Below are 21,424 nucleotides of genomic sequence, written 5' to 3' on the forward strand. Positions count from 1 at the left end.
AACATAAGTTACTTATTTTGATAAAAAATATCAAAGTTGCTACTAATATGTTGATTAAAAAAAAAAAATCCACTTACCAATCCAGTCGGCAATTTTTTTTTTTTTTTTTGGCCGTACCTTGTAACGAGTGCTCAAGTGGCAATCTGTTCTGTACATAACTGTATTTTCAGCAACTCTTTACCTGTCTAAATTCTTATATATAATCCTTGATATCATGGAAAATATGATCTTATAAGGATTACTCCTAGCCGATATATTGTATTGTGCTATGTCTGACCTCAAAAAAGAAAAAAAAAAAGAGGAAAAATGTGGCTATAGATATACATTTAATCTACAAAACAATTTCGCACGAGACGAAACCGGTGGTGGCTAATGCGATGAAGAGCAGTCGGGCTCGGTCATCTTGATGACGCGGGTGTTGTAGGACCCACAAGACCCGCATTTGTGATAGAGCCAGTGGAATCTCGCGTTGCCCTTCCGATCACAGTCGTTGCACAGTATATCCTGAATCACCATTCACACCAACGCCATACATAAACATAAAAAAAATGACTCTCCAATCAATGCCGTTGAGAGTTTAATCTGCTGTTTCAAGAACCCCGGCCTCTTTTTCCAGGTGTCGAATCTCTTATTGCAACCAGCAAAAAGGATTTGTGCTCTCTTTTTTATTTTATAATTCTTTCATAAAAATTAAACCTCTTTGATATATAATAAAAAAAGACAGGTACAAGCGTTTCCTAAGCTGACAACGTTAGATACCTGACAACGATCACGATACTCCTCTGGAAGCTCCTCGGTAGCCAGCAAAGCATCAAGCATGCCAAAGTAGACCTGAAAGGGCATAATTTTTCAAGCTTAAAATCTACATACTTGAAAGAAAAAGTTTCTGATCAATTAGTTCCAGCAAAGTATATGTTGTCCACTATATATTTTTTATAATTAAAATGAATACATACAATTTTTGAATGGCGTTTAATAAAATAAAATAAAAACTTATAGCCACGAATCATCTTGTCAATAAAATAAATATGGCTAATTTCTGTTGAAACTATAGATTATTTTACTTTTGAATTTATTGTATGAAAAATGACTAATGTAGTAATAAAATGCCAAGGATATGTCGTTTCAAAATAAAAAGCAAGGTTATTCAGATCATGTTAAAGAAGAGAGGAAGTTGTCGCACCGCCATGTCCCCTAAAGATTTGCTGCAAATTGGGCAGGTGTAGTGACTGCAAGTGTATGCCTGATAGACATCGGAAAAAAACGACTGATTCAGATTTCGTCACATAAAAGGTAAGGGATCGAAAAACGCATGGGAGTTAATTTTTTTATATTTATATTTTTAATTTTTTTATAAGAGACCTGAAAGCAAGCAGAATGCATGTAGTGGCCGCAAGGTAATCCCCTGACCGCTGCACTTGATGTGAAGAGGAAATCACAGCAGATGGGACAGTTGGTTTCTAAGCTTTTCTCAAGGCATTTGTGGTTGTTCACCAACTTAATTCCAAGGCAACAATTGCATGTCATGCAATGGAAGTAATCGATTCCGAGCCCCCCTCCAACACGGCATAAGTTGCAAAATGGGCAATGGTAGATGGCCCTGAAGATATGCAGAAAATAAATATTAATGACAACCACCTTTTTCCAGCTACAAAAACATTAAACGTTGCAACTTAAGATCAAATAATGCAGCAGCTTAGTTTCTATATTCTTAGTCGGTAATTGGACCCCGGACAAAAAATTATGATGGAAAATCGATTTTCTCTACTGCGTTTGGTAAATGAAATTTTGAGGGGAAAACAAGGGAGAGAGTGAGAAGAGGGACGCGTGTATGGCCATCGCATGTGCAAAATTTGATTTGATTCTCATTGTCCATTTGAATTTAATATGAAAGTGAAATCCTAACTATAGTTATACAGCTTCCCTAAAAAAATTCTCTCTGATTTTCCTCAATCCAAACAAGAAAGTAAACACAATGGATTCTCATTATTTTTCCCTCCGATCACAGTTCCAAACATACGCTTGGGGAATTAGATAACTTTTGGCCTCAATTGTCAATTTAATCTTTGAAGCAGAGGTTTTGGACATTTAAGTGGACATGGGACAGAGAGTAGTTTAAATCATAATTGTTTAGGCACTTAAAGCATCAAATATTCTCGCATGTACGAGTGGGTACTTTATATGAAAAATAAGATATATAGACAAGCCACTACCATTATTCAAGTTCACCGGATGACAACTATGACAAACAGACAAAATCAGTTCTCTATTTTCTTTCCATATGCCTACAGCTGTTTTACCTATATCTTTAGGTACCAAGATTTTTTCTGTTGTAAATATCTGATGTAACTTTATACGTATAAGAAAAGAGAAGATAATTCCCAAACGTGATGACAAATTCTTGTACCTTTCATCATCGAAGAATTTGCAAATGGCGCAATAATATGTTGCCATTGACAGCTCGTTGCAGGAGGGTGTTGTGCATGTTGGTCCGACTGCCTGAATCTTGAGGCAGCTCATGCACATCATTTCTGTAGTCATTTTCCTGCGAAGATAGTTGACAATTTTCAGCAATATATAGTGGCCCATCTTGAAATGAAAGAATCGGCATTGAAGAATCAATTACCTATCCATTGAGTGGTCGCTCACATTGTCATGGCAAAACCTACAAGTAAACAACTTGCCACAGCAAGCAGCAAGAAGCTTGCAGTTCCTTTTGTAGTGCTCACACCCAAATATCGTTTTTTCGGGATCTCGAAACGACGCTGAACATCCTCCTACATCTTCACAGCTGGAAATTTCTCCTGCTCCTTTGAGTGACTTTTGCTGAGCAGCAATCCAGCGACTATAGACACCAAAACACGTCAATGAGACTCGACAGAAAAGTTTGAAATTCAAAGATATTTCCATGCAATGATTGAAGGGCTATGATCAGAACTAACCTAGTCATAAGATTCTGTACAAGATAGGCTTTTCTTCTTGGATCAAGAGTTTCATCACGGTAAACCTTTCTGATCTCTGACTCAAGCTCATTCTGATTCATGCGGAAAATATCCTTCCAGCCTGGCTTAAACATTGGATCACTTTGGTCCAAACTTTCCAGGAAATCAATACCTAGAAAAAAAAAAATGAAGTTTGAATAAGCTCCGGCATATTCTTTTCCTTATCCAGGCTATTTACTATATCAAGAAGAAAACACGACACGGTAACCTATAAATTTGCTATCAATCGTTATAGATTCCTCAAATTACGGACAGCACGAATTTAAATCTTATTATTTTATCTTCATAATGAACTTGTTCTGATTTGTGAATTACTTAAAATCAAGTAAAGAGCATCCCTTTAAACCCCAGACAGATATGGAATACCCAAAAGAGTCCTATCAATCAGAACTCACTAATGTGGTTTGCATTCACATATCAGTGGAGACATAGGAAAATTAAATGCCTTAGGACAAACCTTTTGGAGGAGCACTAGCCTCCGTGGTGTCTGCGTCCGCGGGTGAATCTAGAGAGCCTTTCCAACATTCGTTGAGCCACTCGTTGAACATTGTATTTTTGGCTGCCTGCTTCCAGGTGTCCATCATCTTATTCTGCTCATCCTGAGTAAGAGCAGAAGTCACCCATGGAAGCATTGACTGAAGCACTTCCGCGCCGGTCGTTCCAATGATTCGCCCGACTATTTTGTCTTGTTCGTCTACGGAGAAGTGCCTCCCAAATAATGGCCACAATTCAAGCTCCTCCCTAAATATGTGGTTATCAAGTGATACCTTTATGGACTTGCACATTCCTTGGAGTTTAGTAGACAGCTCATTGTACTTTCTAGTACAATCACTTCCATTAGCTGAAGACAATTCAGTGTCCGTTCGTCTTGAATCCCTGTTCTGTTTCTCCTTCTCCAGGGATTCATGAAGATTTGAAAGCTCGGAGAGAACACGTGAAATATCTTCAAATAGCTCTTCCTCCTGCTTATGGTCTAGCGTATACGAGTGACTTACATTATGAAGGGCCTCTTTGGATTCTAAAGCAGGAAATACTATATCATCCTCAGCATTACTATGAGCTCTGTATAAACCCCAAAGGAGACGAAACCTTCCTATAAACTGCCGAAGAAATGTCTCGTCACAATCAATTAGTTTCCCAGATTCAACATCCAAATACTCCAAGTCTTTGCGTATGGCTTTATGAAACTTAAAAATGGTATCAATCGGTCGCTCCCCACAAGAATTACTAAAAGTGCTATTATCTGCTTCCCAGACAAAAAGACTGGAGTCAAGAGATGGCGCAGAAGAGCTGAAAGACGAGGAGCGCAAAGACTTAGATGCGAAAAGAGCACTTACACCTAGATTTTTGCTACTGACTCCTAACCCTGGGACATGACAAGACTGATCACTACAGCATTGTTCCTTGCCATTTCTAATATTTTCCATGCATGTTGAATCATTATTTTTACATAATTCTGTGACACTTCTCTTGTATGGCCTTGTATTAGCATCACTTTCTTTAGCAGACGATGAAGATGCACATGGGCAAAGAGATGGGGTGGCTTCCACTTCAATACCATTTAGCCTTTTCACAGGACAACTACCAGTGGTTCTTGAAGACAAGCATAAACCCTGGTTATGAGCCTTACAAGCCCATCCCGAGAAGAGCGTTACCAAAGCAGAATCTGCAACTGGAGCTGAATAATAAAACGATATGTTGTTAGAAAGAAATACACTACCAAAAATTAATTCGAACAATAAAACATTTTCAGAGGCAAATATGACCTGCCAATTGAATGTTTTTCAGAATATTAAAAAATTCCTCTTCAGTCAACGATTGCACCAGCCATGGCAAAACACGCTCAATTAACTTTAAAGGCATCGTGCATAAACTTCGGTACAATAGCTCTCGCTGCTTTTTGAAGCTGAAGTTCCTTCTTGCCAGGGGTAGGACCTAGACAAACAACGAATCAGAAACATTTATTAAAATGCAATGCACTGACCACAAGTTCTAGCTCTTTAAAAAAGCAAACGGCTTGCATGTACTTCGTCTCATATCCGGTCCCGGAACTTTTCGTCTCATATTACTTACACAACAATATGATATAATAAAACAAACTAAAATACTTCACAGATCTCTTTTTTTCAACTTTTACCTATGTGAGTTTTCAGAAGAACAGGAAATCTTTTACTTTTATTTTTGCTGTTAGCTATTATTTCTAAATCACGTCCTTGATCACAGGAATAAGACCCTAAGTTTTTTAATTATTAAAAGAAATTAAGATTTTACTATCTCTATTAACATCCTGATAAAAGTATATATGTAATGATTTATATATTTTATTTTTAAGAACTGATTTGTTTGTGCAACCCTCTAATTCTATAACATCACAGCCTCTATGGTCAGATTACTACTGCTTGAAAACTAGTACAAGAGAAAAACAGAGATTATTAAAAGTTCAGGGAAAAGTATGGCTACAGTAAAATTCCAAGGGCAATATGAGACAGGGTTGATAATTCAGGGGGAAGAAGTATAACTAATCCTGGATACTATTATTACTGCAGATCCCAAATGAACTAGAGAACGAAAGGATATATCACCTGAGCTTCCTCATTATTGAAATGCCTCTGTGTGGTTTCCATGATATGATCAGCATGTGAACACAACTTTGAATAAAATTCAGATTCAGAAGTGGAGTTTGCTCCCGCATTTTGAATGGTTTCAATTAAACGTCTAAACTCGTTGAACTGACTTTCTTCTTCTGCATGCTCCTGGAAAAACGAAAATTCCCCATCTACTGCTGGAAATAGCACCTTGTCCTCAGCAATACTGTGACAAAACAAAAAAATAGCCATACTTGAGGGAAGGGACTACATTGAAAATAAGATCGACACATGACCAACTTCATGTGTATGTTTTGAAACATCTATAACAAAATAAGAACTTATGATACTGAACACAGACTGGACAATCAAGTAGACTGGTAAGTTAGGCATGAGTATACACATGCAGATGAGTACTTACAAACGTGCATGGGAAGAGGTATAAAGTTTCCTAATTGAAGAAAATGAATAACGGTGAGAGAACAAAAACTAGTCAACTGATCTAAACAGTATACATGAAGAATAACATGACAAATACATATTATGAACATAAGAAAGATCACACAAAAATATAAATATCTCACAACATGAGACAGAATTTTAAAAATCATACCTGTGAAAGATGCAAACTTCAGCAATAAATTGCAATCTGTCATTGAAAGCTGATAAATTTGTGAAATCTCCCGAGCGTTCTATTTTCCTTGCTTCCTGGGCTAGCTCATTCAATTCCCTTTTAATCGCTTTATGCCAGAGCAATATTTCATTTATCGGATGTATCCCACTGGTATCAGAAACATCTGTGCTTAACTCCACGTGCTTCCTTTTCCCAGTCCTACACTCACATGCACACCGTTCTTTTTCAATGATACCACCCGCGGTGCTAGAACTGGCCTCACTACAACATCTGATTTGAAGGTCTGTGGGAAAATTTTTTGCATGCTTACTGCTGGTTCTCCCTTCCATCCAAGTAAAAATTACCTTCATTGGGCAATAATTTTAGCTATATCTCTGTACTGTAATAACAAGACCAGAAATGACAACCACAAGAGTAAAAGTCAGAACCCAACCTTCTGGAGAAGCTTTTCGTCAGGGACTATCTTATTCAAACATTTCCGTAAATCTTGATATTCATCAGAAGATATAGATGATGAAAGCCATGGAAGAAACTCAGCCATCATATTCACAGGAATGCTACACAAAAATTGCCATACTAAAGAGGCCTGCTCTTCAAGTGAAAACTTCTCAATTAACAATGGAATCACCTGTCATGATCAGAAAGAGAACATTTCAAATATCAAGGAAAAAAGAAAAGAAAAAAAAATACAGAAAAGAAACTTGAATAATCCGCAATTAAAACCTTTAGAAGAGAAGGTGTATTACTTATGTGTAAGTGAGCATGGATGTATCACTCCGCGCAAGCAAAACGACAGTGGATATATCCGGAAGTATGAACAAAAATGTTTTATAAAAATGATATTTGTATTAATCTATGTAAATCAACCAAAATTTTCCCTATACACTTGACTTCAACATATACCTGCTCCACTAATTTTTTTAAAGACTAGAAAGTACTTTACAGATAGCAGTAGTAGATCACAACTATGTTTAATTGACTTGAGCCTAAAAATCAATTCGTGAAATTAAACAGGCTAGCGAAAAGAAAGAAACGGTTCCTGGTACTCCTTATGAACGATGGACTGGCCGTAAAGTAAATCTTGGCCGCATCAAAATTTGGGTCCTCACACGTTTGGTTTGTCTGTTTAATTACTATACATTTTCTAAAGCAGAATCTTGTGTACTGAACTGCTAAAATCAAGACATGAAACTGTTAAAAACAGAAGGAAACCTGTTCCTCTTCTTTAGCCATGTGCTGGCTTACTGATGTCTTTAGAGCTCCTGTACAAGATGCTAACTCCCTTGGGAAACTTTCATCGTTTTGGGTTTTCGAACTTAACAGCTCAAATAGGTTGTCGAAAAGATTACTTTCCCCCTTATGTTCAAGGGAATACGTTTGTGCAACATTCTTCACGCGAATATCAAGAGCTGGAAAGATTACCTGCAGAGACAAGCTATAACACCGTCATTATAAACAACAATAGAACTAAATTGGAGGGGATAAACCATCATTCATTCAGCGGGTACTTGTAGGAATAGTTGTAGATGCAACAGAATGAAAGTCACTACAGGGGTAGAAATTTCTAAAGTGTCAATTACGATTAATATTGATCATAAACGAAACGTTCAATAGTCCAACTTTCTCGTGTTCAGGATTTTACTTTTCTCTTGTTGAAATGTAAATTCTTCTAGCAAGTGGCATACTGTAGCCACTGAAATTTTGACAGTACCATGGGATTTCAACCTTGTGGTTACCAAGTTGCTCTCACCACACCACTGAAGTTTGATGGAATTATGAGCACGGAGGATTTCCATTAACAAAGGGTCAGCAACTCCCAAAATACCCAGAGTATTACTGTTTGACATTATGTTGTTTTTAAGTGTATCAGTTAAAGTAAACCAAAAAGCATCTACGGACATTAGCGTTTTCCAGGAAAGCCATGGCTAAATGTGGGATTCATAATATGACTCAAACCAACCTTCCAACTAGAGTTTTTTTTTTTTTTTTTTTTCTTGCTTCGAGCCTTCCAACTAGAGTTAGTTTGAGGCTATCTCCTCAAGACTGAACCCGAGGTTCTAAAAGGCCTTGAACTTATTTTTCATTTTCCTTTCTAGATTACCTAAGCTTGCCTCCTCAAACGATAACTAGCGAGGAAATAAGAACTTGAGTCCAAGCGACGCTTCAACGCACAACCAGTTAAAATGACAATTGAAAAGATTTCATAAAGCCTGGAAATGCGAGTACAACTGTATGCAAGCACGAATTTTCTTCGACACAGGCAATTATAATTTTCCAAAAAGAAAAATTCCTTCTCATCGAAGCACGAAATTTCGAATCAAAACGGAAATTGTAAGGCAGGAAATCGAGATTGGAGAAATTTCGGACCTCGTCCTCGGCATTGGAGTGGTGCTTGTAAATTGACCTGAGAAAATGGTAGCGCTCGAGAATCGGAGCGACGTCCGTCCTCTTCTTCCCAGTGGCGAACGCCATGGCCAGCCTGTGAAGCGCGTCGAGCTCCTTCCGAATCGCCTTGTGGAAGAGCAAGAAAATCAGCAGCGGCGATTTCTTCTGCTCCTCCGAGCTCTTCAAGCATCCATTAATGGCCAGCCGTGGAGAAGAAGAAGATGAATCGACGGAATTCGAGAGAACCGCCACTACACCGCCTCCGTCCCGGTGTTGCAACTCCGCTAATGGCGTCGCCATTATTTTTCTTCACCTTCGAACAATATCTCTCTCTCTCAACTCTATCTTCGTTTCTATAATAAGAATTAGAGAGCTCTGAGTCAGAGTATCCTCTCTCTCTCTCTCTCTCTCTCTCTCTCTCTCTCTAAATCTTGTTTTTTTTTTTCTTCCTCTTGAATTTTCAATTTTTTTTCTTTCTTTCTGTTTTTGTCTGTTTCTCTATTCTCTGCTTTGGCTTGGGATTGTATTTCTTTGAATATGATTTGCATTCAGAGAAAAAAAAAATAGAAAGGGGCTTTGGTCGCAAAAGATCACGGCAGATGAGGAAGACTATATACTTGGCGTCGTGCCACGTGGAAATTTGCCACGCTGGAGTGAGACGTCACCAACGACTTGTCACGTGAGCTGTGGAGGCAAGCACGTGGCAGTGTCGGTTGTGGATCATTATGGTGTGTAGGTGTGTGATCTGAAGGAGTTGCTCGTTCGCATCAAGAATCCAAGATCATCATCAATATTCATTCTATACCAGAAAATATATTGTAATTCAGACGTTCGAAACAGTTTTTTTAATTTTTAGTATTTTGAAATGAAAGTCTCAGTTTTTTTTTTTTTACACTTACAACACTAATGGGCAAATCTGCATGACATCTAACCTAATTTTAAAAGTAGTATATTTTGAGAATCCAATCAACGATCATCTCTAATTCATTTGTCAAGAGACTTTGTTGGCTATGAAAGTTATCAATCTCTATTATCACTTTAAAGTTTAAGCCAACCAATTCCCAACTCCTTACCTATTTATATACCTTCCGAACAGGAAGATATAAGTTGGCACTACACTTTTCACTCGTTATGAAATACAACTCCTATAGTATGAATTTATCATTGCGCTATGTTGTGTCGCATTCATGTTAGACTAGTGAAGCCATCGCTCGGTGGCTTCATCATGCCTAATTCGGTTTGAGGACAAGAGGTTTACCCGGGATCTCGAGGCCAAAGTTTACGAGCTCATCTAGATAGAACGCGTCCCTAAACTATCATATATCATTCGTCGTAAAGACACAACCCTTACCATCACAACATGTGGAAAAAATGGGAGTGGGTATATTTTACGTGGATAAGAGGCTGATAATGCACGGTTGATCCCTTCCCTTTAACCAAATCAGGTTGCCTCTGAGATTTCCAAAATATCACTTTTCAACACCTCCAATTGACGTGAAATGTGGATTCCTAAAAAAAACCACACCCGAGACATGCATTGAGCACGCACCTTGATCTTTCGTACAACCAAGTTAATTGATGTCGGAATCAACTTTTTACAAACTCGTCACGTTAATAATAAATAATAAGACATCATATCAATACGCTAAATTTACATCATCGAGCATATTCAAATTGAAGCAAGCTCGAGATTAGTCAAGGGAATACCACGAACAGTGGCGGATCCAGATTTTAGAAGAAAGGGGAGGCCAAAAATCAATTTAGGCTGAAAAAAATTTATTTAAGCCCAAAAATTTGGATTTGGGGGGGGGGGGAAGTCGCCCCAGACCACGAAGCCTGATCCGATTAAAAGAAGAAGACATATGACTCGGGTGAGAATAGCAATATAAAAAAGTCTATTTGTAAATACTTTAACACGGGAGTATGTTCCCACTTATTTCATTTTTATATTTGTAAATACTTTAACACGGGAGTATGTTCCCACTTATTTCATTTTTATGTAGAAATAATAAGCATGAGTGAATTCAAAGAACTCGGCTAGAGACTCAAAATTGTACCTTGGAATGTAACAAAACATATTTGAATAACATTGGTGTTCAATAGTATAGTCATTTCAGCTAGTCAATCTTATGAATAATCTAATTTATGAGTTCATATTATTTTAGAGTCAATAAGTGCTTGTGTAATTCTTCAAAGTTGAAGACGTCTGATCTTGAATCACGCATGAGATGCGGTTTTTTATAGTGTCTCTTACACCTCGAAAAACTCTTGAAGGTCACAAACAAGAATATCGTAGTATACGACAAGCCTGAATTCGGACTGCACTAAGACGCAGTGAAATTCGAACGTAGGCAAGAATGATTTCTAGAAAAATGTGTTTTAGAGAGAGAGAGAGATAGTTTCGAATACCGAGTGAGGAATTCCATATAAGAATGTGCTTTATATAAGAATTCGTACCTGTTCGCGAAACAGTAATGGCGAACAGTCGTACCTGTTCGTTTGAATGATAGTTGTAGTCGCAAACGACACGACCGTTCATTTCCAAACGATACAACTGCTCGTTCAAACGGACACTGAAAAGTAACCACCATGCTAGATGACGCGGCCGTTGGTAAGGCAATCAACGTAGCGTTCACGTTTGCTTAAGCAAACAATGCGCGATAGAGTGATAAGTGGCACTCTTTAGACTCCATAGTATTTAATAATGGTTATTAAATGGAACATATATAAGGAGTTCAATTTCAACAATAAATATATATATATATATATATATATATAAAGAGTTCAATTCCTTAGTGTTTTTTTTCCATGTGAGGCTCTTTTCCACTTACACATCTCTCATTCACAACACATTATTTCGTCTTTTAATGAATACCCAATTAAAAGCTATTATTTATTAAAGAAAAGACCTTTTAATATATAAGTATTTGTTGCAATTACCTAATCTTTTACTTCATTTTAAGGATTTAGCCAAGTTTTATTTTATTAGGAAAGTAGTCTTCCAGGTCGAAGTTAATTAAATTAATTGTTCATGGACTATTTAGACTATTTTTTCAAAAGATGGTGGACTATTGTGTTATTGGCATAACTGCCCATTTAATATATAATTTTTTTTAACAAAATTAAGTTTATTTTAAATTTATGTGAATGATACAGAAAATGAAATGATATGATTAGAGGTATAAAACACAAACTAAATAAATGTGAACCAGGGTGTCGTAAAAAAATATTAAAATAATAGATAAATAAGAATATATATTTTGAGCTAAAAATATAGTATAAGATTGGAGCTGAAACTCTTTAATTAGGATGCTCTTATGACCTTCTCCGATTATTTTACTTAATATCCTTTTCCCATTATATAGTTTTCAATTGTTTTCAGATTATCCACCTTAAAGAAGACAAAAGAATATTAATATATGCATATATGTATAAAACATACAATTTAATATGAGAGAGTTTATCTATCTCTTACGCGAAAATTAGTCAAATTATTTAATAATTAAAAATAATAAATCAAACTAATACAAGATGTACGCTTTTCAAGAATAAATGGAACTATATTTTTTAAAATTTGAAAAAATTATATATTAATTTTATTTGACGATAATCTGTGAACAATTCTCAACGATTCCTTCTTTTGATAACTTGTTCTGGAATCAAAATTGATCGTATAACTGGTTGATTTTTTTTATTAATAAATTTTCATGTCTAACTCTTTCCTTAATCAAGCACCACTTATCATGTTCGTCGTACGTACGTTTTACGAGTTAAAAAAATCCCAAGGAATATAGGAAAAGCGTCACTAAAATATTAGTCATTTTCGGGTAGTTAGTCGGTGGGAGGAACAATAAAAGAAACGTAAAGCGTAATAAAACGCACACAAACGGCACGTGGTGACCGTGCCACGGCCGAGACGGCACGTGACCCACTCACGCCCTCACAAGTCTGCCTTTCTTATTCCTTACACATTCCCATTGGACTCATACGATACTTTGACATTTATTTTTTATTTTTTCAGTAGATGACATTTTTATTTATTTTGCAGAACTAAACAATTATCCAGCGATAGACTTCTATTAACTAATAAATAGCTCACAAGATTCTTCTTTTTGAAGCGCAAATGTCACTTTCACTCATCGTTTTCCCGTTCATTTGGTGACACGTACAATCACAGTAAATTACTCAATTGCTGCTTTAATTTTTGAACAATTACTCAATTACGCGTAAAGTTTTATTTTTATTTTTTTATTTTTTAGGTGTTGACGAAAAAAAAAATGTACAACAACTGTGTTGACGAGAATAAGATCTAGTCACAGAAAAATAAACTATTGTTAGTCAATTATTTAGACCGACTTTTTCATATACAAGATGAACATACATACAATGTGAGGATATTTAAATAAACTATCGCGCCATTGCTTCTCTTTTTTGCCTTTTATAGTATAGTCATTTGAGATGAGGATCGTGGGTCTATTAGAGTTTTATCGGTTACCTAAGTAACTGTCTACCCGAGTTAGTATCTTGTGACATCAGTAAGATAGTCGTTCTCTTGTATGAGAAATAGATGATTATTCAATGTTGGAACAATTGACTATTTATGCTAGATCAATACAAGTAATCAAACAAGCAGAAAATAATAAAACGCACGGAGATTTGTTAATACTGTTCAATGACAAAGTATCTAATCAGGGATTGATACATCTGGCGATGAAAATAATTTATCAAAAATACAAGAACTTAGGTTTACAGACTCTATCTCGAACTGCCATCTCATTTGATATTCCGATGAATTGCAATCTAAAATTCCCTTAGATCAGATATTGAATTTCTTTCCACGCAATACTCTCTCGGAGATTGTCTCAATGATGAACGAAAATCATGCGCTATTCATATACTCTATACAAATAAAGCACAACAGTATCGAGCAATTTCTCGAACCATTCGTTGATGAAGATCTTCAAGGCAAATAGACTGGCTCAAGAATAAGTCGACATGTGTAAGACTACCAAAACAATGCTTAATCAAAAGAAAACCTTGGTGAGTTTTAATTAGGTTAGCAAGAAAATCTTCTACGAATCTGGTAGATTTGGAAACCGATCATACCATTCGAGAGATATCTAAACTGAAAATAGAATATTTCCAGTTCAATTCACGCGGGAAAACATGTGGCTTAAATAACCTGATGTCTTGAACAACTTGTTCCAGAATGTCTTGAACAACTTACAATTGCTTAGTCAAATTATAAACCATATTACATAGGATCCAACACACACGGTTAAATAAATGATAACAATTATATTTGGGGGCAAATCTATTTATTAACAGTTTTAATGATGGAATATAATCAACATAATACTGAGTGGAGATTAGTTGAAGGTACTTTCAAGTTGGATTAATCTACACAAATCTAAGATGATTAAGGTGTTCTATCTCGATCAGTATATAATAATCGCACCTCGAAGTTAGATGAAAGCTTAGAAGGTAGTATATGGAGGGATAGTCCTTTGTCTTGACAATAAGACACTTGGGTTATTTGGAGTTATGATATGTAGTGATTTAAGATGGTTTTGGTCTCTTGAAATGAAACCACATATACTCTTGTGGATTGTCCAATCGATTTGAATGATGCTAGTTACCTTCAACGGGCTGCTATGCGAGTCTTTGATTTAAGGGAAATTTCATAAGTACCTTATTTTAATATGATAATTTTTTTTTTATTTTTTGAATATCCTACAGAAAGCTAATTCTTTTTAAATTTCAGATGATTTTTCTTTCAATAAAAAATTAACAAAAAGTTATAAAAAGAAAAAAAAAAGTCACATAAACATAAACAATAAGAAAAAATTATAAAATCAAATATGCTCGAAAACAAGGTTGGACGGCTAATTTTCAATTAATTTTTTTAGTACTTTTTGTGTCTGGGTAGCGCTCGGTTCGATTTCCCTAGTCCCTCCCCAGCCTTTGTGATGTGACTCTTCATTAGCAATTAAAATTAATGTTTGTTTAAGATAAAAATTATCCATAGACAATTAATCTAATAACCCAATAGTTCATCATCTTAAAAAGTAGTCTAAATATTATTTTATTAAAAAAAAGAGTTTGGCAACGCGTAGTAATTTAATTAAATTTTTAGTCAATTTAATTTTTACGGACTGAAGAGCTATTTTTATAATAAACGAAAACTTTAGCTAGAACTTTAGAAAGAACAAGGGAAATGTGAAATGTCTGGTTGCAATAAAAATTTAATTATTAATCGGATAACCTAGCTGAGGCTCTATTTATTGATACGTACGTTGACGTGGAAACCGGTATTCATCTCATATCATCTTTTAGATACATCTATGTAATGTTAAATATTTTTTTTCCTTCTTCTGAAATTTGCATCATTAGGAGTTTTTCAAAGCATCATGTATTTCAGTGGGTGCGCTCTTGATTCCACCTGAGACTTATATTGGATTGAATGCCCAATACATAGTCACTTAATTTCATTTTCTTTTGGTTTCAATTGGTTCTGATGACACCACTATCCACCAATAGAAAATAATATGCCTTTTCAAAAGGTCACTAAATTAACTAATATGGAAAAACATTTATCCACTAAAGGATAATATCCCAAGTGGTTGTTTTGCTATTTTGAGATATTTTACGAGAAAGAATAGATAATAGGAAACAAATTACATTCATATCCGTTTAGATAACCAAAATTTGCAAAACAACTTTACTAACAGTAAAAAACTCAATTTATGCTCATATATGTGTTTAACGGAGAAGAAAGGCTTATGTGTTTTTTTTTTTTTAACTAACATATTAATTGCAGATCTTGATTACTTTGTTAGTATAAATCTTGATTATATTTTTCTTTTATTCAAATATTGTTCTTTCCCATAAGATTATGCTGAATAAAGAGTAGGAATTTTGTTTCCGAAAATCTAGAAATGATTATTGATGTTGGAACATATCAATATAAAACTGAACGGACATATTGGCAAATAATTTCAGGTTGTGATAAAGTCTACACAAATATAAGAGGAATAAGGTGCTCTGCCTCAGTCATAACAAAAAATCGCATCTCAAAATTAAGTGAAAGTTCGTCGAACAGTAGAGAAAGACCATAGTGAAATTATGTTTGGTCAGTAACAAGATGTCTCACACAATGTTATATCAATGTATGCGACAATTGTTCTGATGGAAGTATGGATATGTAAAAGACACTGCGTAAATATAGATGACACGGAGAATGGTAACCCAGTTCGTTGCAATGTCACATATGCTGGAGGGTTCTCAGCCCAGTGGAAAAGATATTCACTATATCAATAAGTAGTCAATAATACAACAATAGACTTATAAGAACAACACCGATCACAATGCCCTATTTTCTATTACTACCCGTGAATTCCAAATCAGACTCCCCTAAATTTGAGATAACTCTCAATTTCACTCTTCAAACACTCTCCCGATATTTGGACGCCTTCGATGTCAACACTCTTGAAACCTTCAATCACGAAATTACAAAACCAAACGACTCCCTAACACTCAGATCTCTTGAAATGTGTTTAGAAAATCACACCACACACATCAAACAAATAGCGTCCGCTAGTCGAGCACATCTAAGAACCCTAAACATTCGATGAATGTGTCAAGACTACTAAGGGTGATGCGCTTGACTTTTTTAGTAGTTAACACCTTTGGAAGTCAATCTAGAGTTTCATTACTCATACATGGGTGAAGTGTTGGAATTGATCTAGGGTTTAAGAAAAAGTTTAACGCTTCGTTAAACGGCGGAATTTTAAAAATTTTCTTTTTCAAGTAAAACGGTTTTTACTAACCTAGACAAAGAGCAAGCACATGTAAATAAAAACTATTATGAGCATAGAAGTTTACTAACCTTTCTTGAAGCTTGAACTTTGAGAAGCTTTTGGAAAGTTGCAACGCTCGTCTACCTCGCAACATGTCTCTCTTTCTTTCCTCGGCACCTCGAGCAACCACAAAAGTTTCTATCACTAAATCACTCGAAATAAAAGGAATTAGTGAGTGGGCACTTTTAAACACTACGACCTAAGAACGAGTCTTGAAGTCGCAGAGCTAAACTCTAGGTCAAATGAGGACCTAGGTGCCAAAACAATAAAACGAAATTGAAGAGAGAGAGAGAGAGAGAGAGAGAGAGAGAGAGAGAGAGAGGATCAGCCAAGGTTCTAGAGAGAGAAGATCTCAAATCTCTAAAACTTGGATGAATGAAATGTGAGGAATGAGGCTCCTATTTATAGGAGAGGCTTTACCTTCAATAAGGTAGTTTCCTCTTCTATAGAATATCACATATTCATGAGCCAATTTCCTCTTTTTCCTCTTGAGATACTCGGCCAACACAAGGCTTCTAGAAGCCTTGATTTGTTTCCTATTTTGTTCCTTTCTAGCCTTGGCCGATTCCCATGTGCATCCATATGCAAATTTGTTTCCTCTTTTTCTTTTGGCAAGTATCTTGATACATTTATGCACAAAATATTCTCTCTTTCTCTTGGGTATTTGGGCGCCTATCACCTTCTAGAAGGTGCTTCTAGAAGCTATTCCATTTTGTTTATGACAACATGAAAAAAGCCCATTAAGAATTTTCATTAAAATTCTTATGAAATGAAATTAATCCACAAGGCCCAATTAATCTTATTATGGCCGAGTGTTACTTGTCATCAAATGAACATGTCAAAAAATTTATTGACATTCATTTCATCATATGTCTCAAAAGACAAAAATACCCTTTTGACAATTTTCGTTCTTGTTTTGACTTAGCTTCCCGTTTAACTATTCATAATCGATGTGATTCGTGACAGTGACCTCATGGATCCAAATGAACAAAGCTTGAGCTAAAATACTTGGACTCAAAAGTTCACAAACCTTTTCCAAGTTTAGCTTAATGCCAACTGACTCCACTAAAGAGTTGACACTGAAAATCTCTCGGTTCAAATGAATTTATTTTCTACTCAAGAATTCAACTTAATTGTAATGAGCGGATCCACATAATATTATCAGTGTTTACCCTTCATGAATATCATCAGCTAGTCAGGATTTACAAAATTACCATTTTACCCGTCTAGCTGTTATTTCCTCAACTCCTTTGTCGCTTGTGAATAAGTTAGAAACAATGTATTGACGAGGAGCTAACAAGTCACATTGTTTCATAAAAAAGAGTCAAGACTCAATTTGGACACTGGCCATTTCATTTATTCACACTCCAAGGAACAAAGCATGAGGTGATATACATTGCATTTCAGCAATCTTGTACATGAATTCCATATCTATGAGAACTTCACAAAGTTACTCATGACATTCTCACAACTTAGTACTTCACCAATATGCCTTGTTCGGAATCACATAGTGAGTCCGAACTCTGACTTTCTCAAATGAGAATACTAAGGTGTGAAATGGCATGTCTCATTTCAGGATTAAGGTAAGCACGATGCAATTCATATGTAGTGACTTCGAGACATAAGAGGTTAAATGGTTTGTTCTTATCTTGTCTCTAGAAGTGCACTGGTCAATTCAGTACATTCGGAAGATACCTAGAAGAACTATAGAGTCTCCAACTCTCAATGCCTCATAACCAGACATCATAGATTCTTATAACAATCGTACTGAGATCAATAGTCCTTTGACTCTTAGATTGCGAATATATCGTTTTAAGCAAACTACGAAGAGTTTGTTCATGCAAATCTACATTTGTCTCTTCGTAAGTTGTTTAGTTTGTTTATGGACTAAAGACTAAGGTTTTATCATAAAGCTTCAGACAAGGAAGATTGAATGAACGTTTCAACTTTTTATTAATGAATAAGCAGTTACAAGCAAGAGTCTTCATGAGACTTTATTAGAATAAATATCATACTCTAAAAATAGTTATATCATTCTAATTAGAATTTGTGGTATAAAAATTAATTTTTAATATTATAGGCAATAGCAAAACAAAATAATTAAAAAATATAGATCTTCATTACAAGTAAATTTTATTAAAAAAAAAAAAAAACATGACATAAATATATAAATAAAATCCTAAAAATAGATTGTCAAGCATAATACAATACAAGAAAATTGAAAATAAAATATATAATTCGTTATTTGTATACCTAAATTTTAAATGTTATATGTAATGTGTGTTTATCTAAAAAAATATATAATTTTATGAGAGTTCATATGTATTTAAGAATCTACAAAATTATTTAAAATTAATGTTAGCTAGATAAGAATAAAAATTATGACTGGATATAAAATATGCAAGTTAAGTATATGTGGGCTAAAATGTGATACATAAAAAGTTGTCAAAAGTTATTAAAATAATAGATTTATAAGGAATATTTTTTTTTAATGTTAGAAATAGAGTTTTGAGTTGGAGATAAACAATGTTTGATTTGACATAAACTGTATAATAAAGTGATTAAAATTGTATAATAGAGATTTGGATTAGAGATTATCTAAGTGACAAAATATAGTTGTATTCTCTCTAACACAACTCTATTTTACACTCTATTATAGAGTTTATGATTGATGAAACTCTATATTTGAAATTCCACCATATACCAATCACATAATAAAGTTAGATTATAATAACATTAAACAAGTTTCATTTATATCAAAGCAACTAAAAAAATATTATAATTTATACGTTATCTATAATTATATTATTTTATAACAAAGATGAATATCATACTCTATGTTATATTATGTAATGTGTTCCCTATAAAATAATTGTTATATATAATGTGTGTTTATCCAAAAAAAAAAATTATAAGAGTTTATATTTATTTAAGAGTCTACAAAATTATTTAAAATTAATATAAAATAGATAAGAAATATAATTATGATTGAGTATAAAAGATACAAGTTAAGTATATGTGTGCTAAAATGTGAAATATAGAAGATTGTTGAAATTATTAAAGTGATAGATAAATAAAGAATATGATTTTTTTGTGTTAGAAATAAAGTTTTGAGTCATAGATAAAATACTGTTTAATATGACATAAATTGTATAATAGAATGATAAAAATTGTATAATAAAGTTTTGGATCGAAGATTCTTTTTTGCAAAACTCTATTTTTTTTATATGTATATGGTATATATATGTGTATATGTATATTTATGTGGCAACGTAACACTGCACTACATAGTTAATTAATTTCAAGATAAATGAGACTAAAATTTATCCAGTGATATTATGAGCCAACAGTGTACGTTGGACACACATATATATATACATATATCTTCAATATTCTCCTGCACTTAGAAATGGATATAAGAAATGATGAACCGCATTTAAAAAAGGTGTTGCAATAAAAATGCTTCCGAAAGATAAAACCTGCAGAGAGAATCCCGGAAACGGCCACGTAAACGAACCTCATTTTGGCGCAGATCGGAAAGTGCTTTTAAAAAGAAAAAAAATGTAGTGCAGATTAAAGTCTGATTTTACCCCACTTGGTATTGTGACCAAATACTATATATCTATAATTTATTACCCGAGTCTCATCAGATTTGATTGGGATGTCTAAAAGATGGTCATCGCTGGATTCACTTATATGATCTGATCTGAAAGGCTCTAGATATAACGCATTACGAATATTATAGACATGAACTCAGTTTTTTCTTTAACATTATTGATTTCCCCACCCCAAAAAAATAATACTTTTAGATATACACATAATTTTAGCTAGAAAAAAATATTGATTCGACAAATGACATCTTAACACTAAAAAAAAACAAGACTACTTCATCCAAATTCTTATTTTCTAATGAATGAAATAAGGGGATGAGAAGCGGGTAGATGATATGCAGGACTGACTCAAACTATTATGTTGCCTTAGGCTAAAATGAAAAGAATTAGGTGTATATTATTAAGAAATTGGGTATCATACATAATAGGTATGTTGTTGCTGAAAATTGAACAATGATTGAAGACTTCGGGCGGTTCGACCCAAGGCCGGACCAAGTGACCCAATACTTGTAACAAACATAAACTCAACAAAGTTCAAAACAACAATAAAGTAATGTAAATGAGTTCAACAAAGCAAGAATAAAATATAGAGAAATGAAAAGAATAAACTATTCGAGATAATGATGATGATGGAGAGTGTGTCACTTCACTCCTTCTTCTTCTTCACTCCAAAGCTATAAAATGAAGTTTTTTCATATGGTGACCTAGCCAGGAATATATGACCCTCCAAAGTATGATTTCGGAGCATTTTGGGCCCTTGCATGGGATTTAAGGGTCAAGATTAGCTCAAAAAGCGAGGATGAAAAAAGCTGAAAAACACGGTGGCGCGATGTGCTACTTGAATAGCTCGCCACACCATGTTTGAACTTGCAAAGGGTGGCGCGCCTTGGATGACGCGTTGGGTGTCTAAGTTCTTGCTTAGTGTTTGCATCTTAGGCACGACGCGCATTGTGATAGGCGCGGCACGCCAACTCCAAAATTCACTTCTCGATTTCGTGAAGTCCAAAACACCCCTGTTAGCTCACAAATGTCTCATTTTATTTCAGGACTCTCCAAAAGCTCTCTTTAACCCAAAAACATGAAAGTTCACTAAAATTACACAAAATAACATAAAAAAAAACTCTTAGAACAAGCTTTGATTCTTATCTAAAAGGCGGAGATAAGTGTGAATGAATCTCACTTATCAGATACTTGAGAGTAAGAAGAAGAAGAAGAAGAAAATAGCTAAAAAGACAGAGGCGGGGCGCTCCGACGCTCAGAATTAGTCTTATTGCTATGCGTGAGGTGAGGACACCGATACTCTTCATAGTTTAGGAGATTTGTGCTCGATCAGAGGAAACTATCAGTG

At 34.7% G+C, this 21,424-nt stretch overlaps 1 protein-coding gene across 1 annotated transcript; it reads right to left on the reverse strand.

Annotated features, from left to right (window-relative positions):
- On the reverse strand, positions 1 to 9,209 carry BTS (zinc finger protein-like protein). The gene is made up of 14 exons (XM_089629647.1): positions 8,589 to 9,209; positions 7,434 to 7,643; positions 6,655 to 6,849; positions 6,201 to 6,565; positions 5,585 to 5,813; positions 4,769 to 4,937; positions 3,460 to 4,680; positions 2,943 to 3,114; positions 2,627 to 2,845; positions 2,408 to 2,545; positions 1,363 to 1,600; positions 1,184 to 1,243; positions 760 to 831; positions 1 to 504 (listed from the first exon to the last, which is right to left on the reverse strand). The coding sequence occupies exons 1-14, from the start codon at positions 8,904 to 8,906 to the stop codon at positions 370 to 372; spliced, it is 3,741 nt and encodes a 1,246-aa protein (XP_089485773.1). The 5' UTR covers positions 8,907 to 9,209; the 3' UTR covers positions 1 to 369.
- Positions 9,210 to 21,424: the final 12,215 nt, after the last annotated feature.

This window comes from Urtica dioica, chromosome 10, assembly GCF_054948205.1.
Source record: "Urtica dioica subsp. dioica isolate 48M chromosome 10, U.dioica_male_clone48M_v1_H2, whole genome shotgun sequence".
NCBI classification, from domain to species: Eukaryota; Viridiplantae; Streptophyta; class Magnoliopsida; order Rosales; family Urticaceae; genus Urtica; species Urtica dioica.

Coding starts and splice junctions, on each gene's coding strand:
- BTS (XM_089629647.1), bottom strand. CDS start 8,906: ATGGCGACGCCATTAGCGGAGTTGCAACACCGGGACGGAGGCGGTGTA. Junction 832..1,183: donor AATCTTTAGGGGACATGGCG/GTGCGACAACTT, acceptor ATGCCCTTTCAG/GTCTACTTTGGCATGCTTGA. Junction 505..759: donor AGTATCGTGATCGTTGTCAG/GTATCTAACGTT, acceptor ATGGTGATTCAG/GATATACTGTGCAACGACTG.